This window comes from Mus caroli, chromosome 14 (assembly GCF_900094665.2).
Source record: "Mus caroli chromosome 14, CAROLI_EIJ_v1.1, whole genome shotgun sequence".
Lineage (NCBI taxonomy): Eukaryota > Metazoa > Chordata > Mammalia > Rodentia > Muridae > Mus > Mus caroli.
The window spans coordinates 29,131,290-29,153,885 of NC_034583.1; the positions used below are offsets into that span (position 1 = coordinate 29,131,290).

At 40.6% G+C, this 22,596-nt stretch overlaps 1 protein-coding gene across 10 annotated transcripts in view; it reads right to left on the reverse strand.

Annotated features, from left to right (window-relative positions):
* Ccser2 (coiled-coil serine rich protein 2) overlaps positions 1 to 22,596 on the reverse strand; it is a 95,957-nt gene that overhangs the window by 42,312 nt on the left and 31,049 nt on the right. For 6 of the 10 annotated variants that reach the window (XM_021181387.1, XM_021181385.2, XM_029469324.1 and 3 more), the window contains exons 4-5: positions 10,153 to 10,243; positions 1,773 to 1,935 (exon numbers count right to left, since the gene is read on the reverse strand). In XM_021181387.1, coding sequence (XP_021037046.1) covers positions 1,773 to 1,935; positions 10,153 to 10,243 — 254 coding nt within the window. Of the gene's footprint in view, positions 1 to 1,772; positions 1,936 to 2,564; positions 3,052 to 10,152; positions 10,244 to 19,794; positions 19,872 to 22,596 lie in introns of those variants that run through there. The other 4 variants (XM_021181388.2, XM_029469325.1, XM_021181390.2 and 1 more) reach the window with 4 other exon arrangements.

The following is a 22,596-nucleotide window of genomic DNA, read 5'->3' on the forward strand; positions in this document are numbered from 1 at the left end:
TGGAACTCACTCTGTAGACCAGGTTGGCCTTGAACTCAGAAATCCACCTGCCTCTGCCTCCCGAGCGCTGGGATTAAAGGCGCATGTGTTATGGTTTGAATATGACGTATCTCTCACAGGCTCATGTTCTGAGTGTTTGATCCCAGATGGTAATGATATTCTGGGAAGCTGGAGAATGTATGGGAGGAGGCTGGTAGAAATGGTTGACCTTTTGCAGGTTATACCTGGCAGTTAGTTCCAGCCTCAAACTCTACTTCCTGGTGTGTAGTGATGTAAGGAACCTCTGCCATTTGTTCCTCAAACCACGAGCTTTGCCATTCCTTTCCTGCTCTGATTGACTCAAACTTTGAAACTGAGTGAAAACAACCCTATCCTGTCTGTTAGCCATTTCTGCTGGGTGCTATGGTGACAGTGAAGCAAAAAGAACTTGACACTCAATGCTTGTCACTTAGGCTTCATACACCAGCCTTAGTTTAACTCACTATAAACACATATCTCAGATTAGACAAGAGGGATGCAAGGCAATCTTTACAGCAGGCTCTTGCCTGGCAGGATCGACTCGGAAGCTGTTCCCATCGAAGCCAGAGTGTACAACAGAAGTACTGTATGCATTCTGCTAGACTGCCTAATTGCACCCTTCTGAGTGTTTACTCCAACACAAAGACTCGGGTGGATCCAATTTTTCCTTAAACTACTGAAGAATATTTTATCAGACTAGAACTTGTTCAGCTTATACAGAAGAACATAACAAAGAAGAGTTAAGAATATTACTCGGTCACCCAGGACCTATCCAGTGTACATCCAAACTCACACGTGATAGCTCCCTCTGTATTTGTCTTTTACAGTGAATAAATCCAGGAGGAACAAATGCTCCGTCTTATACACAGTATGCATCTGCTGACAATGTGTCAAACTTTGTGCTTTGCTTTGCTTTGCTACAGGACCCTTAGCAACAACCCTGTTTCTTATTTTAGAGAGCACAGAGGAACATGTATTTTTCTTCTATTAATTTTCGTCTCAGTGTAATACACTCCATGATAAACATAAATAGTTTGTGGAATGAGATGTTCAAAAAATTTTAATTAGAAAAAAAAATAAAAACAAAACTGCCACTGTTTACCACAAACCAGCTACAGCACACACCTTCATCCTGATCCATGGAAAATACTCACAAAAAAGCATTTTTAAGCCGCTCACCAATGGTGCACTGAAGACTGCAGTGTGCAGAGCGTTAAACAGACTTAACTTGCAAAGCTAATCTACAGCAGGTGAACCTCTGCCCCCAGGTGTGAATGGCTGTGACCACATTATAGGACACGGTCTGATCCAATTTCATACCATTCTATGCTTCAAAATGCAAAGTACTTCTAGTGTCATATGGCCTCCTTTATCAGTATTTGTGGAATTTTATATTTTTAACTTGTAAGCAAAATAAAACCAATAACTTAGTAGTTACTTTTTACAATATTATTTTTAAAAATTATAAAATAATAAAGTCAACATTCATTAATTCTAAAATTAAGAGCCCCACCTCAAGTCAATCACAACTTAACAGTTTCTGTCATAGGCACAAATGGCATTTGCAAACCTGTGAAAAGCTACTAAGAAAAGACTTCAGCTAGGGAATGATTAGTTACTGCAACAATTACATATCACGCATAACCTGAGCTGGTTTGGGTACTTTGCAAACCAGGCAGTATCAGCTAGGAAACAGAACTGTTAGTCATGTTAGGCAGAGGACAGACATGAAGCCATAGTTAGAGCAGACTCACCTGCTCAAGTCACTTTTTCCATGGTGATGGTAGTGATCAGGATGGCTAAGGTGGTAATGGTCCTGTCCACTCCACCTCTGGGGTGGCCTTTTCCAAAATCCGTCCTGCGACTGTCGTGCATTTCTGTCTGTTCGGTCAAAGCGGTTCATATTGTCACACTCCACTGGGCAGATTAAAAAGCAACAGTCTATAAATATGTGCACACTATAAAAAGTTAACTACTAAGCCTGATAATTAAATGCTGCTAAAAGTATTTTTTAATTCTAAATGCACCAACCATGTATGCTAAATAATAAAAAAAAAATAGTTTTCCAAAGGAAACCAGTTCTTACAGTGAAAACTGAACTTCATATATGCAAACTGAAGTAAATTACAATACTTCTCTAGCAACCACTTAAGTGAACAACTAGCTGTTGGACTGTTTTAAAATACAGGAAAACTTTCCTAAAATCAACATTACCTATTTCAAATACAAACAATGACGATAGGAAAACGTAGATCTTAAGAGCAGCACAGCACCCATTCTTAGAAAGGAGTGCCTCAATTATGTTTCTCAGCCTCAAGAAGCACAAATTAAACTTTCATCATAGACGATCGTGTTTTTAAATAAAGCTCACACTTTTAAAGCATAAACTGCTCCAATCTGCCTGCGACAGAGCTGGCTCAGAAAGCTAGACTGTTCCTGAAGCCAAAGCCAGCGCTCGTAACAACAAACAGTCCACTCCTGAAATCCGAACACCACAGAACCTCCACAAGAATCCCTGAGGCGGCCGGCCGAGCCTCTTCACTCACCCAAATGCAGTGCCCTCACATCTCGGAGCGCTTTCTGAGAAAGCTACTCGGTACAAGGGAGACATTGTGCTGCCGGCTGCCTACTCAGACATAGTTGCACACAAGGCGCCGCTCAAACAGGCCTTCCTTCCTGCTCCACTCCCAGCCCTCCCTGTGGGAAGCAAGCCCAGCCTGCCCTGTGACTCCATCTTCGCTCCGTGCTTACATAGCTACTCAGTTAGGACTGTTACTAAAAATACTCCTAAACACTAACCCATGCCACGGAACAGGAAGGGCCTCTCCAGTCCAAGAACTAAATGAAAAGGTTCACAATTCCTTGTGATAAAAACCTTTACATATCAGTATAACCGTGATTTTTAAAACTTGTCTTAACTGTCTGTAATCATTAACCAGATACTTGGCTTTGAAATTTGCTGATTGTCTCATTACAGAAGATGAAAAAGTTGCTCATTTATACAAAGATGATGCAGAAAGAGCATAGCAAACAACTTAGCCTCCCTCACAAGCACACTCAGGGTTGTGTGCAGTCAGGAGGAGTCTGCACACACTGTTCTCTTTTGTAGAGACAGCTTTTAAAAGTATAACATGAAATTACTTCCAATAATGTCTTGTCCTTTTATTGTTAAAATTATGAGAACTTAAGTTTGGTTGTGAAAAACCTAAGGAAAATAAAGGTCTAATGATTGCTTCATTGAATGATGGCAGTAGAAGTGAGGTGGCAAAGGAAAACTTAAAAAGTAAATCTTAAAAGCTTAAAGCATATTTCTGTGTAGCCTCTTCAGTAACAAGCCCAGCAAACTCATGGATGCTCACACTCATGGGTGCACTGAGTCCCAGAGCATTTGCACCTGGCAGTAAAACACCCCTCCAGTTCAGCTACTTTTACCTTTAATTTGGAAAGAGAAATAGCTAGTACCAAAGAAATCAATGTTGCTATTAGAATGACCAGGTATATTGCTAGAATAAAAATCAGCATATTGCAAAGAGTAGCAAGAGGCAAGCAAACAGGCCAGATGGCCACACGTGAGATCTACGGCATCACACAAATTACTGTGTGTGCTGCTTTAGTGACCAGACTCCAAACTAGGGATCATTAAGAAACCTGAACTCAATCCTCACAGAGGGTTAGCTGGACACACATCTGCCACAACTGCAAAAGATCAAAGATCAAACTTGAGACATAACTTTCAGAACTCCTGAGAGTTCTCCTGGGAGTGCTACTCCTACACTCTCTCCAGCATCTACCCGTCCAGCACATCTCTACAAACATCAGAATCGAGCTAAGATGGTACTATTAAAACATTAGTGGTAGTTATCCGGGAAATACTAAGACAGTTCTTTACAGAACAAAAGATACAGAATAGAAAGGAAATAAAAACAATAGATTCCCAAGACGGAGATAAACCAAGTTCTAGGGCCTGCAAGGAACAGAACAGTGTGACCACAAAGGAATGAAGTCCCCCTGAATGTGTAATGCTGTACGAAGATGGTACCTGTGATAAATCTCAGAGGAGGACAAGCCTAAAGCTACTGCAACTCAAAATACTAGAGCTAAGTTAAGATGCTGATCTAAAAACACCTTCGGCCAAGCGTAACCCTAACCACGACCTGAAGAGTTTTTTGGAGAGCAGTTTCCTTCCTTCTGAAGGTGGTCACTAGTTCCAAATAACAAATGGCAGCATACTTTAGTTCTAGTACTCTAAGAGACAGATAATCTGGGTGTTAACCCGCTGGAGAGAGAAAAGGATCTAACACAGCTAACAGAGGGTTGTGGTGTGAGAGTGGCTATGTGAGGCTAGGGATCATTTTCCCTGGTGTGATAAAGGAACACAACATGATATCCTAGCTTTTTCTCTTACAACTTCCAAGTCCCATGAGAGTAAGGATGACAGAGATAATAATTGTTGAATAAGTAATTGGCTGAAAGATAGGATGGCATCATGACTCCCAAAGCCTGAGGTGAGTGCACTTTATAGAAGGTTTTATGCTATCAAGAAAGTTTTCAATTGGAATTTAGTTTTTAAAAAGAAAAAAAAAATCATGTAAAGTCTAGTCGGCAAGTGACCTTTGTGTGGGAGTCAGAAAGTGGTTAGGAAAACATCCTTTCAACAAAGTCTAAAGTCTAAACAGCGTGGCTATATACAGAGAAGATATTCACTAGGGCAAGCCACTAACCTGAGGATTATACTCTGATGTGCCAAATGCCAGGTGTGTGTTTGTGGGCGATGGGTTGGCCATTAGAATTTCCTAAACAGAGGAAAGGCAACACATCTGTGTTTCTGACATACCAGAAATATTGCGAAACACACTACAACAGAAAGAGGCATCCCACAACAGAAAGAACCAATTGCAAACATCCAATAGCCTTCCAAAAGAAATTCAGATTGCAAAACTGTTTCCTTATGAAATTCCTTGGTATACTAATTCAGGTCAAGGTTTAGAAAAAAAGAACATCTTGCAAAATTAAAACAATCTCTCACTCAGTACAACTCTTCCTTCCAAGTCACAACTCAAGCCTAAATGTTTCATGATCCCTAGCCCACAATTCCATGCCTCCTGGATTTCCCTCTGAAGCACCTCGCCCTCTGACCTGTTGCCAGTCCCTTTAAACTAGACGAAGGTCTTTTCGGTACAGTATATGGTGAAGCTAAATGCTTTCAGAACAGGGAAAACTGCAGAGTCTGGTCTTCTCTGCTTTGAATCATGGCTAAAAGGTCTACATGGCACTGGGGAAAATCCAGAATAAAAGGTCTACATGGCACTGGGGAAAATCCAGAAGAGTTCTTAGGAGTCATATATAGTGTTGGCAGATCTGTCTCAACTAGTTCAGAATTAAAAGACACTGCATACAAAAACAAAGATGCAAAACATTGTAATGAATATGGCAGCAGTTTATGAACCTACGGTGGGAGCCAGGAATGGTGGTATACACCTTTAATTCCTGTACTCAGGAGGCAGATGCAAGTGAAATCTCTGTGGCATCAAGGTCAGCCTGGTCTACACACAGTTGTAGGCCAACCAAAGCTACACAGACCCTATCTCAAAAAAACAAAACCAAATAAACAAAAACCAAGAATGGAGCACAGAAGACAGACAGTATAGAAAAGGGTTTTCTGACTAAGTCTTTCCTGCAAAAACAGCCTGAGCTCTGAATCAGGCCTGCAAGGACATAGGAGCAGGGTGACAGCTAAATTCAGAGCAGGCATCAGGAACAGATGAACACCTTCAGAAAGTATTCACAGGATTCTAAAACAAATACCACCCCATCTTCCTCACTGTCTATGAAAATTTTCCATTAAAAAGAAATTAGAGAAAACCACCTAGGTATCTAAGCTTGAAGATCTGGGATGAGTCCAAAATAATAATAATAATAATAATAATAATAATAATAATAATAATAATAGCAGATTGAGGCTCGAAATAAAATAATATCTCACACAAGAAGAAAGAAGACAGATGGTCTACCTCAGTCACACAGAGGATAAACAATGGGATCTCTGAACACCCTTAATTTTACAAGGACATAGGAAAACAACTACTAACCGACAGGGAGAGAGGAAGAAAACTGGGCAATGAACACAAGCCTGGTCCAGAAACCGGAGCACTTGGCTGCCTGTTTACCTTTAAACTTCTACATAAACTTCTCAAAAGAACAAAAGGCGCCTTGTAAGTGTTTGCTTTATCTTTACTAAAATATTACCATATTGTAAAGAACTCCCAAAAAAACCATCACACAGCTACATCAAAGGTAGTCAATCAAACACACACTTGCCCAGTCTCAAACCCCACACATCTTAAGGAACATCTGCTCAGTTAGGATAGCCATTCTGAGGCTGTGGGGCTCCACCTCAGGCTTGTTCACTTTCACTATTAATTACATTTTTTTCTTCACGTATCCAAGACTATTTAAGGAAAAACTGTGACAGAGTTAAAGCTAGAAAAATAGTTGACTTTGTCTCCTCCTTCACGACTCAGGTGCCTTTCACCTGTGCTGTCATTCCACATGACCCAGTGCTGCTCTTTCTCATCTCCACCACAAATGTCACAGGACAGCACTTAGAGCTTTAAGTATGCAAATGTTTTACTTACTTCCCTACCAGTAAGTAGTCAAATGTTCTATTAGCATACATAAACTATAGCATCATCCTAAACTGCATTAGTGTTACATAGTCATCCAAGAGTCACCACAACACTCAGAAGTACATGTCCCCAAATTCTAGACTGTAACTTAGTGTAATGGTTATTACACTAAGACATTCTTTCCTCCCCTGGCTTGGTACACACATCCCACACTCAGAGACTAGCACACAAATGCGATCATCAGATAAGCCCTCTCTTCCTGACTTCCTCCTTTTACAGAGCCTACAGTCATGGCTCAAAAGGAAACATTACTCTTTTATCAAGAGGCTCGGAGTTCTAAACCTCCATGTATCCACACACAAACGGGACTTGGCCATGGATGCCTTGTGCCCCCAGCCCAAGGTGGGTGGCCACTAGAACATCCTGGAATTCAATGACCAGCTAGTCTAGGCAAAATGAGGAACTTAAATTCCAGAAGAGACTCGGTCTCAAACAATAAAGAGGTGAGCAAGGGAGAAGCACACGCCTTATCAACCTCTGGCCTCCGAGCTCATACACAGACAGGAAAACACGCTCCCACATACATGCACATACACAAACAACCCCCAACACACACACAATGAACTTTCTATTCAGTAAAGGAACACCTGTTCCTAATGAGGTCATATAACCTGTAACCAGATCAAGTCCTTATGGAAGGTTTCACTGGCGTGCCTGTCTTCTTTGGGGTACAAATGCCAATAATACCAGCAGAATTAATGAAGCTGAAACATGTTAGGGTTCAGAGACCCAATGCAACTTCTTCTCAAACTTGTATAACATTCTGAAATAGATGCCAATGACCACTACAGTCAGCAGTCAACAATATGTTAAAAGATCCCTAACCTACCAGTCCTTCCAGCATTCTTATCCTACAGCCAAAAGTATTTAAATAGTTACTTTCCACCCTCCTGTAAACATAAATACTACTCTATTTTGGGTACCTACAGAAAGAACTAATTTTAGGTCAATACTGGTTTCTTTAGTATTTTTTCAGTGCAAAATAGTCAATATTGTGTTTTCTTTTAGGAAAACATCTGTACCATATATGTACTGCTACTGGAGTTCCTGTCTACTTCACACTCATGTGGATTCAATAAAGACCTCAAATATTTGCAATCTCTCTGACATTCTTTGTCTGTCTAACATGAGAATAACTAGGCTATGCTCTACAAATGAGAGAGGTTCTAAGACTGGTTTGATCTGTGCTTCATGCATCAGCTTAGAAAGGGAATAAAATTTCTAAAGAGAAGTTGTAGTAACCCTGTCAAAGTGGCATGCACTACCTTTGCTGTGACTTACCCCAAAGAGAGAAATCCCTCAGCCTTCACTACCAGCCTTGACAAACATGAAAACAAAAGCATGCCACATCTCCTGCAGTATTAGGTCTTGTTGTGTGCTCAGTCGTTCTTGATGGTTTACATTTTATTTTCTTTTGTGCTCCAAAGCAGTGTAGCCTTTGATCTCTCAGATTTCCCAGCAGCAACACAGTTTCCATCACCTACTGAACTGCTATACTGTTGTAGGGAATTCCATTCTATAGAGCTCTGGAAAGCAGTGTCTACCACTACATCTCCTGGGTGCTCGGTATCATCTCCCAGAAGTACCCTCAGGCTGGCAGCTCAGCTTCCTGCTTTTCCTGGTGTTGGCTATAATTTTTCTTTCTTAGGACTGGAACTCCATTCTGGCTGCAGCGGTACCCCAAGAGCCAGACGCACCACAGGAAAGTCACTCCTGTAATAATGCCTTCAGCATTTCACTGAACAGATTTATAAATCCAAGCTCAGTCATAGCCTACTGAGCTTCTCACTGTTAGCAATTTTAGTGGGGCAGGCTAGGTCATAACACATGCTGTCATCATGGTTAAAATGAGTGTCCTGATTTTAAGCTGTATGTACGATGTGAGTTTCTGCTTACCGAGTTCTACTTCAGTGATTTATCCTAAGAATAATGAGCCCAAAGCAGCTGCAGACTCCTAAAATAATGAACTCCTCAGTAATCTATACAGTCTCAGAGGCTATGCCATCCCAGGTAATTCAAGATCCATGAATCAGGGAAATAAACACATGTTCATTCTTTAGACTGTAACAGAGAACCTTTTCCAGAAATGAAAAAAGGAGTCTAACCAATAGCAATATGACTGATGTGGTGGGGAGAAGAAAGCACACTTAGAACAAATACACTCAGTTTCTGAAAATACCCACACTGTTCTAGCATCATAAAAAGGAATTCATCCTTTGTACTGTTTTCCCTGCTCCTGGGGAAACCTGAGATGCCATACAAATGTTTACTGACAGAGAACCCTCAACGGTGTCAGCCATTCTTCCCAGAACAGCAGGACTGTTCAACCCCACTCCCAAGGGTGTCTTTGGCTCTCTTACTATTTCCGAATACAGAAACCCTGGGTATGCATGCTATACTACTGGAGACAAGAGAACAGAAGATCCCTTCTGCACATAAATTATCTAAAGCCCTACATTGTTGGATACTGGGACACAGTGATAAAGGAAGACTAAAATTAGAAGTTGTGGATTGGTTCTAATGTTATTTGTGTTAATTCAGCTCCCAAAATTACACAGGAACCTGCCCGACTGCTTTCAAGAGACTAGGTGACCTGCCCCCAGTTGGCTTTGACTGGTAAATAAAGTTTCCAGCAGCCAATGGCTCAGCAGAGAGACAGAGGCAGGACTTTTGGGGAGGCAAGGGACTCAGGAAAGGGGAGAATCACCATTGCCAAGAAAGGAATAAGATGCAGAATTGAGAGCTATAGAAGAGAGAGTGTACAATCATGCAAGAGTTGGGAAGAGAGTAGCAAAGATGGAATATAGGTTTTAGTGAGTAATAATTCAGAAGTATCCAAGGGGAGGGGTTAGCAATGTGGAAGTGTGGGAGTGGCCCAGTCATTCAGCTGATTTAGGCATATTAGATATAAGGCTGTGTGTGTGTGTGTGTGTGTGTGTGTGTGTGTCTTTCATTCAAGAATCCAGAGCATTTGGGTAGGCAGCAAGGAACTCAAGCAGTCACCACCAGGGAGATTAGAGCAGATTAAGCACCTACCGGTACAGAGGAGTCAAAAGGTAATGTATGGCTCAGTCAGAAGGTGAGTGCTTTCCCAGAGCTGACCTTAAAATAGTTACCAGATATATTATACCGCTTTACAGTACAAATGCTTCTCTACGTGTATTTCTTTTGAAATTCAAAATAAAGAAAAGTGAGGGAAAACTGGGTTGTTAAACACATACATACACTACCATTTGTTTCGATAAAGGTATAGAAAGTTGTTGAATCATACAGAATTATATTTAAGACAAACATAATCAGGTTTTAAACATGTAACACACAAGTAAACCTATCTCACACCAGTAAAGGCTCATTCTCCCTCTAACGGTTCCAGTGAGATTAAGAAGCTGGCTACAATCCAGCCATTTGCATGCATGCATCTGGAGACTTACCACTGGTCATCACTTACCATTTTCAAGAGGCGCATCCTCCGGCAAATCCACATCCAACATAAGGTCATCATCCTCAAGGTCACACGACTCAAGGTTATTCAGAATATCCTGTGAACACAAGGAGGAAGAATACCATGACCTCATCTGGATACTTATAACTTATATAGACATTTATTTTGAAAGTATCATCACATAATAACTTAGATTTATCATCTGTACTGTAAGAATAAAGTAGTTTTAATTTTTAAAATTATTTTAAAAAATTCATCTGTACTATATTTTGGATGTCCCCACCTCGAGAGGGAAATAGCAGGATGCAGGTGATACAAAGGGGGAAATGAGAAAAACAAGAAAGAATTTTTAACTCAGGAGAGGAAGGGGAGGATAATACAGAAGTAAGGAGGAGGAGGGAAAATAACATTAATCATGTTTGAAAATGAAAGAAAATAATCATTTCATATTTACCTAAAATTAGTACATGTAAGTACACATGTATACATACATTATGTAGTTTAAATTAAGTTGTACCAGTTGGAGTGATTAACAGCCCCTGCAAGAGCCATATCTAATGAAAACCCAGTATCAGGTATGAGAAACCTTTTAAGATGTTGGTTAAGAGTCTAAGAGACTCTCAAAACAACACAAGCTATTGCTGTTGCCCTTTTGTTGCTCCAAAAGTTGGAAGTAAATCCCTACAGCTGAAGATGCCATGGGTTTTGAACACAGGTCTTTAAGGATTTGAGCTGGAACAGGTCTCTTTCCTGAGGACTCGGTATTACACAACTGTAAAGTGTTACGTAATCCACTAAAGGAGGGAAACAATCAATGGTCCTCCCCAGCTGTGGAACGTCTGTGAACACAAAGATGCCCAGCATGGCAAGCTATGCCTAAGGATGTAACGGTGGTACTTATAGATTAGTGGTGACGAGAAGCCATCTAATTGGACTGAAGGCTCACTTAACAACAGAGAAATTATGCCTGGTATTAAACAACTAGCCAAGTAAATGTACCTTCTGAGTGTGTCCTAGGAGTAAGGAGTTCCTACAGAACTACTACGCCATTTCCTAAATCAGCATAATTCTTAAGAGCATTCTTTGCTTTCTTCTTGCTTTGTTTTGAAGACAGGGTCTCATTATAGAGAAAGCTTGTCTTGAACTCATGGTGCTCTATATGAGTGTGGGAATTGCATGCACAAGGTGAAATGAACATTTTATATATTCACTTTGTACTTAGAAAATTTACAAATATTACTATTGATAGATTCCATGATATGCTCTATAACCATAATGTTATTTGAAAATAAAAATTTGAATTACTTCTTTGTACCTTACTGTATTGACTAGCCACTGTGTTCAACAAGCATACATTGCGTGAGTCGTTTCAGCTAAGGCAGACTCCATATATTAACTCGACAAGTGTTAATCTCGCCTAAGATTGTACAGCCTGATGAAATTATAGCCTTCTTAGTTCATTTATGTACACTCTATGATATTCACAAAAGAGCAAAATCACCTATTATATTTCTCAGGACATCTCTCCATCATTTGGCAACAAATAACTTTATGTTGAGTAAGAATGCTGAAGGTCCATTCAGTCATTGTCAAATTAGCATATTCTTCATATAACAGATACTTAAAAACTGCTTTTGCTGAAAACTTCTGACTTTTTAGTTAGGCCCACAAGGCAACTAAAAGCAGAATAAGAAAGGCTGGCATTTCTACCCCCAATTTGTGTCTGTCTTCCTTATTTTAAACCAGACCACTCCTTGACTCTACAGACATGACTATCACTTAGGGATAGAAATGACACCAGCCAAGGCGGGATCTTCTCTACCTGTCCCATAAGTCTCATGGGAAGGCCTTTCTATAACCTGAAGGCCATACTAGAGTTGGCACCAGGCTAAGCCTTCTCTATGGGAGCCCAAGAACTATGGGGTGAGCCTGTTCACTTCGCTCTTTGAACTGATGTGTACTTTGGCTCTTTCCTTTTGTCTTCAGAGTTGGAAGAACCTCAATCTTCCCGGCAGCCTCTCTTTGTTGTCAAACCTCATTATAGTTATGGAAGTCCCAGAAAAATGCCAGTAGAAGGTGACATTTACAGGAGATGCAAAGCTCTCAAAATTGTGCACAGCCCCTTCATCACTGCCCTCCGGTTGAGCCTCTTGTAAGCGTCTCATCTGTCCTCCTTTGCATTTGTGGTGTTTCATTTGGATGTGTATGCATATATATTTAACACTATTGTGTCCTGCCTTCTTGTCAGTGTGTGTGTGTGTGTGTGTGTGTGTGTGTGTTTGTGGGGTGGGGGGTGGGGGGTATGATACTTCCAAGTGCTGGGATTTACAGAAATTTACCTCTATGCCCAACATCCCTAGGTATTTGTTTATTCTGAAATCTACCAAGCCAACCTAAGCTAATCTTTTTTTATCTGTTAAATTTTAAGTTATTCATACTATTTTACTCAAAATTTATTTTTGAACTTTTTTTAAAAGAATTATTTATTAGTATAAGCTCACTGTAGCTGTCTTCAAACGTACCAGAAGAGGGTGTCAGATCTCATTATGGGTGGTTGTGAGCCACCATGTGGTTGCTGGGATTTGAACTCAGTACCTTTGGAAGAGCAGTCGGTGCTCTTACCCACTGAATCATCTCACTAGCCCTATTTTTGAACTTTTAATGCAATTGTGTAAAGACAAACAGATAAAAAGAAAATATGGGAACTAGACTATAGATAGGAAGGAAGAATGGGAAACATCCTTACAGGACATGAAGGAAACAATGGAAAGTCTAGGCTAGTGTGTATATGAGTCAGTACTGAGAAAAGAGACAGACCACAAAACAGAAAGCAGGTGCTAGAAGAGACGGAACTAAGAATGCTCACCCACTTGGGCCAGCATCATGTTCATCCTCTGCAGCCTTTGTTATATGCCACAGTCTGTGTGCCCCATGCTTAAAGGCTGGGTTATATATGATTAGATTATCACTTTTAAGTCAAATTTAACTCTGATTAAAGACATTCAGATCACTTACATATTGAGTAATTACTGACACATATTAGATTGAGTATATTTTTTCCAAAAGATCTTTTTTCCTTTATTAATTTTTTCTTTTGTCTTTCTTTAGAATGTTTTTTAAAACTTTAAAAAATGTTTAGTGTGTGTTAGTATATTCCACAGGATGAGTATCGAGGTCAGAGGACAATTTGTGGGAGTCAATTATCTCCTTCCAGAATGTACTTTCTGAACAACAGAGTGCATGTTGTCAGGCATCTTTACCACCTTGGGCCATCTCACTGACCATGGGTGATTCTTATTTTAATACAGTTTAACACTATTAAAATTGAAAATTGTATCTTGTTATTTAACATTTAGGCTTGAATTAGCAGTGATTAGCTTTGCGAATACTGAGACCACAGCAAACACAATTCCCTTGCCTTCCTCTTGACACTCACAGGTGCAGAGATGTACCAAAAGGAAAAAGAAGATCTATAAGACCGGGTAGAGGGAGTCAAGAGTAGGCTACAGAGCAGCAGTCTTAGGACGCTCGGTGGGAAGACTCTAAAAGAAGACCTTCACTCAGCCTTCTCCCTGCCTGACAGTGCACAACAGCATACTGTGCTGAAAGCTAGACTTGCTAGAGAACTCAACTTCAAGCAGAACTGAGGTAGATACTGAAAACAAGGTGACTAACAGTGGCTGGCTATGCTTTATTGATTGGCCACTACTTATTCTCACATACATATCCATAGCTACACCAGAATTCCTGCTTTGTAAAAGGACCAGCAGGGTATCTACTAAATAAAAATTATTATCTATTCACGGGAAACTCCAATTCCTGTGTAGGTGTTAGACAAACTCCAATTCCTGTGTAGGTGTTAGACAACACTCCACTAGAACAGGCCCACAAACTGGACAGTATGGCAACAATGTAAAACAAAGATGATTAGAGAACTGAATTGCCAGAAAGGCTTAAAGTACTTTTGTTTTTAAACAAATCTTCAAAGATTGAGGAGAGGAATCAAATAAGTGGATAAGGAATTTAAATCTAAGCCAAAGAAAATAATTTTATGAAATCAACTCAAAACACAGACAAGAGTGTCTGGAGAGTTAGCTCAGCAGTTAAAAGCACTTCCCAGTCTTCCAGAGGACTCAGTTCCTAGCACCTACATGGTGGCTCACAACCATCTCTAACTCCAGTTATGGGGATACAACACCCTTTTCTGTGCTCCAAGGGCAGCAGACATACACATGTTATACAGACATACATGTGGGCAAGCAAAATACACATAAAATAAAAATAGAAATGAAAACATACATAAGTCTTCACAATAAACAAAAGAATCAGTATCTTCCAGCCTTTTATACTATTCCAAGCAGGATCAATTAATGTTTTACAACCATCATGGAATCTCAGGGGTATACCCAACAGAGAAGCATTAGAGACTTTTGTTTTAGGGTCTGAAGAAATAGCACTCCTTCAAAACAGTGCTTACAAACTGAGATTCCCAGCAAACCCAGCCCTTTGGAGGCAGACAGAAGGATCTCTGGGGCTCAGTAGCTAGCTCCCTCCACAACCAAATGCAGTAGGGGGGAGGGGGAGGGAGGAAGGGAGGGGGAGGGAAAGACAAGGCCAGCACATACACAAACACATACACACACCACACACAAGGCCTTTGCTTCAATCCCACTGGAAAATAATCACTGCAAAAATTAGTCCCTTGACATACCTTCTCCCCACTCCTACCTGGTTTTGTTCTTGTTTTTTCAGGACAGTGTTTCTGTGTAGCCCTGGCTGTCCTGGAACTCACTTTGTAGACCAGGCTGCTCTCAAACTCAGAAATTCACCTGCTTCTGCCTCCCAAGAGCTGGGATTAAAGGTGTGCGCCACCACGCCAAGCTCCCCTGCCTGTTTTTACTAATATTTTAAGTTTAAAACTGAAAGAGGACTGAGACAATATCTGGTAAGAACTCAGTCTTTTGCTTGATTTTACAGCAACACAGTTATAGCAGAGGTGACACCATACAAAATGGACCCCTTAATCACAGTACTTATTGACACCTTGATAATGGTCATATTCAATAAATGAAGCACACCACCCCTTTGCCTAGGGTCTTCACTGCATGCAGGAGAAAGACAGCTTCTCTGCAGATAAACAAACTCTCCAATAGCTTTTATCTAACCCACCAGCTACAGTCTGGCATCTTTATTTAGTCCTCTGCTACCTCAGAATAACAAGCTGTGTTTCTGAATCCTATGTAGACACCTGTGGTGGCTCAGAAGCAAGCTCTGTCATCTGGTCTGTACTGACCCTGACATCTCTTCCACTACAAAGCAGTCAAAACCAAAACCACAACTTCTAAATTTGTTACTTTCATGCTCAGTTTTAGTAATGCTATTTCTAGATGTTCATGATACAAAGCCAAAAACTGAGACAGCACCTTTCCAAACCACCTTCTGGCTCCAGGAGTTTCTTAGTTTACCCTCATGCCAATGAAGTACATTCCAAGCAACCAAGTCTAACAATGCTGTCTAGTCATCAAGAGTAGGCTTTCCCATTGGAGCGGGTTAGTGCCATGCACTCTGGTCGAGTCCGTTTGACAAGCCGAGAAGCTTAAAAGCTACTCTCGAGGCAAAAGAGTTTCACAGAAACTCGCTCTTGGAGTCTGGCATTCTCTCTAACCCATACATTAATTTTCCGTTCCCGAGTTAGTCTAGTGTATGGATCCACGTGCTCTCCTTTAGTATTATCCTATTATAAGTGCCTTTTAAGATTGAATTCTGACATAGCTAAAGCCTTCTGCCAGTGTTCCAACTCGTCCTTGAGCAAGACCATGGGCTTGAAATTCAGTAAGAATGTTGCTTATTCACTGACATTTAGAATAGCCTCTGGTACTACACTATCACTTAGAATAAAAGCCAAGTCACTCCCATATACAGGAATTTACAATGGTTTGGGAAGTAGAGTGGGCTGTGGTTTTAGAGTATTGCTTTATTCATGAGATGGTTAGCTAGAACGGAACTCCCTAGTTAGAACCATGACTTGGTGTGAAAGCCCTTGCCCTAGGAGAGTAAAGACCTCACACCTGGCTTCTAAGACTATAGCTGAGTTACACCCATACACATGTATTTACAATGGCCTAAGGGGAAGGTGGACTATACAATAGACTAAAATAAGAACTATGGCAAGGGCACGAAGCCCTTGACCCTAGCTTCTAAGATTAAGCGAATCTTAGGTGGAGCCCTTTTTGATCCCAGTTGTTAACAATGAATTCTATCCCAGGCGGTTCCATTAGACCTTCTGTGTTTACATTCCTGTTTTCTGTAAGAATCCAGTAACCTCTTTGTACCTTGCTGGTGTGTCACCCAACTTCCTTATTGTCTTCTGCATAAAAAGTCTGATGCTCTATTTGACAAAATACATTCAGATTCTACACGACCTCTCCTGTGTACATCTGTCTGTCATCCCATCCGACACTTTGCCCACCTGCCCCAGAGACCGGTTCCACACAGACAAAGGGGCTCAGAGGGTCTGCGGCAGGTTAGTAGTCATGGCTCCAAATGACTGAAATTTCATCATCATCAGGATCAGCCCTAGAACTCTCCATGGCTTCCATTACAGAAAACAACACTTCATGGACAGTGTGTTCAATTTCCCTCTATTCTGCCTTTCAGGTTATACTCAGGTGAGCTATAGACACAGGAATAAGATATTCTGCCCTTTCTAAATCGCAATCCTTTCCCCTTTAGTAACAGATAACAGCGATGCTATAATTTTATAAGACAAGTGACTTGGAAGTCATCAAAGAATCAAAGGTATGGAGAGATTTTGGGGGCCACTTGGTAGGTTTGGCCAAGGACAAGGAAATGGGCTTCAGGCAGGAATCTGACATTAGGCCAAGACAAAGAAATATATTCAGGCAAGAATCTGACATTAGGGCATGACAAGGAAGTAAGTTCAGGCAAGAATCTGATTTTAGGGTAGAACAAAGAAGTAGGCTTCAGACATGAATGTGACTTCAGGCAAGGATGGGGAAGTAGGCTCAGATATCATGATCATCCTGATAAGCCCTTAGCAACAGTGATCTGGGGACTTTGTTTATTGTCTTGCTAGTTCCTTGCCGACTTGTGTTTATTGTCTTGCTGTTCCTCATTGTACTACTCACCCCTAATACTTGCAGGTAATTAAAATGGTATAAAAGCAGATTGGGAAAAATAAACCTGCCTCAGCCTCAGAACTGCCTGGGGTCATGCTACAACCTTGTCTAACTGTCTTTTCTCTTTTTAATCTTCACTCTAGCGCTGGAGAACCTGTTGACTGACTGAGCAGGTTTGGTCACAAAAGTACTTATCTCCTCCACCTTTTCAGCCTCTCCATAAAACACATGTTTTAGTGAGTTAGGGTTGACATACCAAATTGTACTTTTTTCTGATCACATGGATAAGCACCAATCCCTCACATTATTAATGACACTCTGTTTTGCTTGCAGATAGAAGTCTAGCATAACTGTCCTGTGAGAGGCTCTACCCAACAGCTAACTGAAACAGATAGAGACCTACAGGCAAATACTGGACAGAGTTCAGAGACTCTTATGGAAGAGCTAGGGGAAGGATTGAAGGCCCTGAAGGGCATAGGAACTCCACAGGAAGACCAACAGAGTCAGCCCTGGGAGCTCTCTGAGACTGAGTCATCAACCAAAGAACATACACAGGCTGGACCAAGGGCCCCAGAACATATGTAGCAGATATGCAGCTTGGTCTTCATGTGGACCCCAAACAACTGGAGCAGGAGTTGTCCCTAACTGTGAAATCTGTTCCCCAACACAGCTGCCTTTTCTGGCTTCAATGGGAGAGGATGTGCAGAGATCTATGTGCCAGGATGGGGAGATACCCACGGGGAGCTCCACCCAGTCAGAGATGTGGAGGGAAGATGATGGAGGGAAGTGGGGGAGGGGATAGCACAGGGAGCAGCATTTGGGATGGATAGAGGGAGGGAGGGAGGGAGGGAGGGAAAAGAAAGAAAGAAGGAAAGGAAGGGAAGGGAAGGGAAGGGAAGGGAAGGGAGAAAGGAAGAAAGATGCTCTGTAAACCACCTTTCAACTTCTGCTTCCCTGCACCCAAGGCAAGGTACTCAGTTCACAAGTCTAAATCAGGCTCCCTGACTCAACCAAGAAAGTGGCAAAAGACTAAAGTAATGCCTCCTTAATGTTCCTAGAAATGGAAGCCTGTGGAAGCAATCAGTCCTGGCATTTGCTTTAGAAAAAACAAAGGAGAGCCTGGGGTGGACTGTTTTAAATATATAAACTGCTCATTCAGAATAGAAGAGCAATTTTACAACTCTTAAAGCCATCCTATTAGTGAAAAGCAGTTAGCTTTACAGATTCAGTGTCCTCTTGAACAGATCTTTAATACCTATCTAATCTAATTTAGAGAAGTTCACACAGTCTTATTAATTATGCATCTATGTTAGGGACCACAGCTACTTAACAGGGACATGGTTATAAAAACTGCTTTTTGTTAACAAATTACTTTTAAGTTCACTTTTATCTGATACACAGCCTTTCACCTAGATGTTTAAATATCATACCAACTCTTCATTTATGAAAAAAAACCCAAATATTCCAAAACCTACTGTGCTCAATATCATAGATACACAAGAAGTATATATCAAAATTTAACATAGAAATATTTATAAACTATTTACTACTATATCGATCTCACTGCCTTTAAAGCATGATTTGTAAATATCTTCAAGCTCAGCTTAGCTTGGAACATCAGGTTTTCCCTGCCTTCCTAGCTCATTTTCCAGCTTCATCCCTAGCTGTTCTCCATCTCACACTCATACCCAACTATGTTGCTAGTCCTCATCATGACTTGATACCCAGACCACTGCACACATTCTGCAGATGCTAACATGTTCATCTTCAGGGTTTACTAGGCCAACAGATCCACTCTGTACATAGTCTTCAGAACTTCAGTTTAATGTCACTTCCTTTTTAAAACAAATGTGTTTTCTCTCTCTCTCTCTCTCTCTCTCTCTCTCTCTCTCTCTCTCTCTCCCTCCCTCCCTCCCTCCCTCGCTCTCTCTCTCTTCTCTCTCTCTTCTCTCTCCCATCACCCCCTACAACCTTCTCTTCCCCCTCAATACAGTCACATCTTCCATCTGTTATATGAAGCCCTCAGGCAAACTAATAATAACCCATGGCTTTTAAATCCACACAGTAATCATGTTTATATAGTACCAGAATCTGAAGTTATTAAGATAAATACAACTTTACCCACCAAAGGCTTCAGAGTTCAACAGTATTCCTGTAACACAGTAGAAACTCAAAAAATAACTACTGAATTAAGCTTCAGATTGCAATGTAGCTAATGTATTATAGCATCCATTAATGTTAAATGAAAATATAATTATGTTTAAAGGGTCAAAACAACTATATTACTAAATTTAAGCTTATTCAAAACTGAGTTAGTGGGACAGGAAAGAACTTTTGCTGATAATTCAACATGGAAAAACATTTGCTAAGAGAAACAGGTTTCCTCTTCTCCTTGTATCCCATGTCTATAGCAACACACTGAGCAGTTCGCTCTTTTCTCTCAAGTTCTGTGATTCTGTACTAGGAAACAGTTGGGAGAGATGAAGATGAATCTGAAATTCCCAGTTACCTATTTTAAGACCGTCTCAGTGTTCTGTAAGCCGTCCCTCACCTGCCCATCTACACTGACACAGCAGTTTAGGTACTTGCAGCTTGCTATTATGACACGTGATGCCTTAGAGACTCACTTTCTATGGTGGCTATGTCACAATATACATGGAAAACACTCATCAGCAACAAACAGTAGCTGCAGTTTAGGGGTTTCTATTTATTTTTTTAATTTAATGGCAGTATTTGAGGGGCCTTTTATGACATTTATTTCAATAAACATTTACTGAGACCTTAGCGCCTAAAACCTAAATGAGCAATGAGAAACAATAAAATACTAACCATACTCAAGGCAAGAAGTAAGAAGTAGAGAGCCAAAATGAGCAGGCTGACCAGTCAGACAACCTAAAGAGCCTATGAACACAAGGATAAAGTAGCTATACTACACTCACACACAGGAATGGGATCCAATCAGAAGAATGGACAAGGACTGGGAATACAGCTCAGGGTAGAATGTTTACTTTATCTTGGAGGAGGGGCACACATGGACCGACAATAATACAAAAAACCTACAACTCATTAAAAGCCAGACACAAAATAATATGTGCGTGGCTCCATTTATATACAGTTTAAAAGCAGAACAACTGATCCAGAGTAACGGAAGCCTTTCTAGCATCTCTTAGCATCTCTTCCTCTGTCTTTTGCTAAGAGGTAACCTTTCTTTGGAATAAGAGGCTCAAGGAAAGGAACAGAGGGGAATTTTCTGAAGTGATTGAAATATTCCCCATAACAAGCTGGACAACTCCATCAAAATGTCTTGGGATGTTTGTAAATTCATGTACTATACTGAATGTAAACTATATACAACAAATACTACTAAGCACATAAACAGCTGAGACTCTAGCTAGTAACTTTAAAGGTGCCAGTCTCAAAGCTCTGTTTATCCTTGACAAGAGAAGAGCTTGTGCATGTCTTTAACACTCCGGTCCGTCAAAAACAAGTCTCACTCTAAAAGCTGTATCAGTTGCAGGAAATAGAGGCTCACTGCAGGGTAGGTACTGCACAGTGCTGGAGTTCTTACACAGTATGCACAAGACCCCGGGCTAAATTCACAACAGGAAGGCTAGGGAGGAGGTTCATCCAAACTATATCAGCAGTGACAACTGATGCACAATCTAGAGCAATTCCCTCATATGAACCCAGACTGGAATTATCAGTTGTAATGCCCAAGGAAAGGGACAGCACACTAACGTTCATCTGCAGTTAAGTTACATATATTAATGAGAATTATTTTAGCAATGAAAAAAATGGAAAAAAAGAAAAGGAAGACAATTTAAGTAAAAATAGTAAAATGTCAAAGTGTAGTACATCAAAAATGCCAAGTACAAGTGAACTCTTTAGTTAAAAAAGACCAAAGAAGTTAAATAAATTATGTGCTAAGGATCATGTGAGTTTACTGTAAAGGGAAGAAAACTATACAAATAAAATTGGCAAAGTATACCAATATCTGGGCAAAAAGGGGTGACAAATTTATCAGTGGAAACAAAACAGCTCAATGCAGACCAGTGAGGTGATGTGCCATGAAAACAAAGCAAGTTTGAATTATTCAAAGCAAAACATGTGAACTTCCATCAAAACTCCCAAAGAGGATCTTAACATGCCTTTGTCAGTAAGCCCATCCTTTCTTGGACCTTGCCTTTCCCTTGGATCAGAAAAGCACAGTATCAAAGCTGGGCGTGGGGGTGTGCACCTTCACTCAGCATCTGGGAGGCAAGCGGAACTCTGAGTCTGGTCTACATAGAGACTTATAGGACGGGCAGCCTAACTCAAAAAGCAACAAAGAAAAAAAATCAGGAGCCCCTATTTTTTCTAAAGTACAGAGTGAAGACCGGTTGTTTCCCATCTGCTATACTCAAGCATATTAATCAAGGAATATACTCAAGGATTTTAACACCATGGTCACCCAAGTATATTCTAAACTCAGTAGAGGGGGCCTTTTGTCAGTTACAATAACCTCTAAAAATAGTAAGTTCTAAGCGGCTTACTGCTGCCATCTACTGGACAAAATGTTGATAAGCACTTCAATTATACATTTCAAAATTCTACTAATAAAGAACACGGTCAAGTCATAAACTGTAACCTTGTTCTGATCAGATGAAGATACTCCACAAATGGCACATACCTAGGTGTGTGAAACTTAATTAAAAGCCTTTCATAACAGTATCTGGTTTCTCCATGCCACAGGCGTATATAGATATAGAAAGCTTTGCTGCCTGAAAGCTAGTTAGAATGTTGTATATTTATAAACCAATGTGATTTATGAGTATTTCTATTTTATAACCTAAATAATTACCCTGAGCCATTTTAACCACACTAGTTGCATTTTATTAGTGTGTCTGTATCTAAGTTACTTGTAATGTTTTATAAAAGAACTATGCATTAATATGTGGTGGCACTTGTAGTTCCCTCTTTCCAGACACAGGGAGATTATTTTCCTATCCCCTTAGTACTTATGTGAGACCACAGACAAACTGATTATCAAGTTGTGAATGAAAACACCAGGGCCACTTGCAGGCCAAATTAGATACTGCAAGGGTGTGACTGGCAGACCTGTCTCCTTCTATCTTGGTAATAAGGGCTTCGAAGACAAGGTCAAACCGAAAGCCAAAGCAGCTTAGGTCACTATAGGCAGCTGTCCTAGAGAGTCGCCCAGACCTACAAGAGACTTTGTTAAGAATAAAAGCCAAAACCTCCCATTGTATTAAAGGCACACTGAACTGTACTGAATGGTAGTACATCAGCACAGCCTACCCATGATACTCGG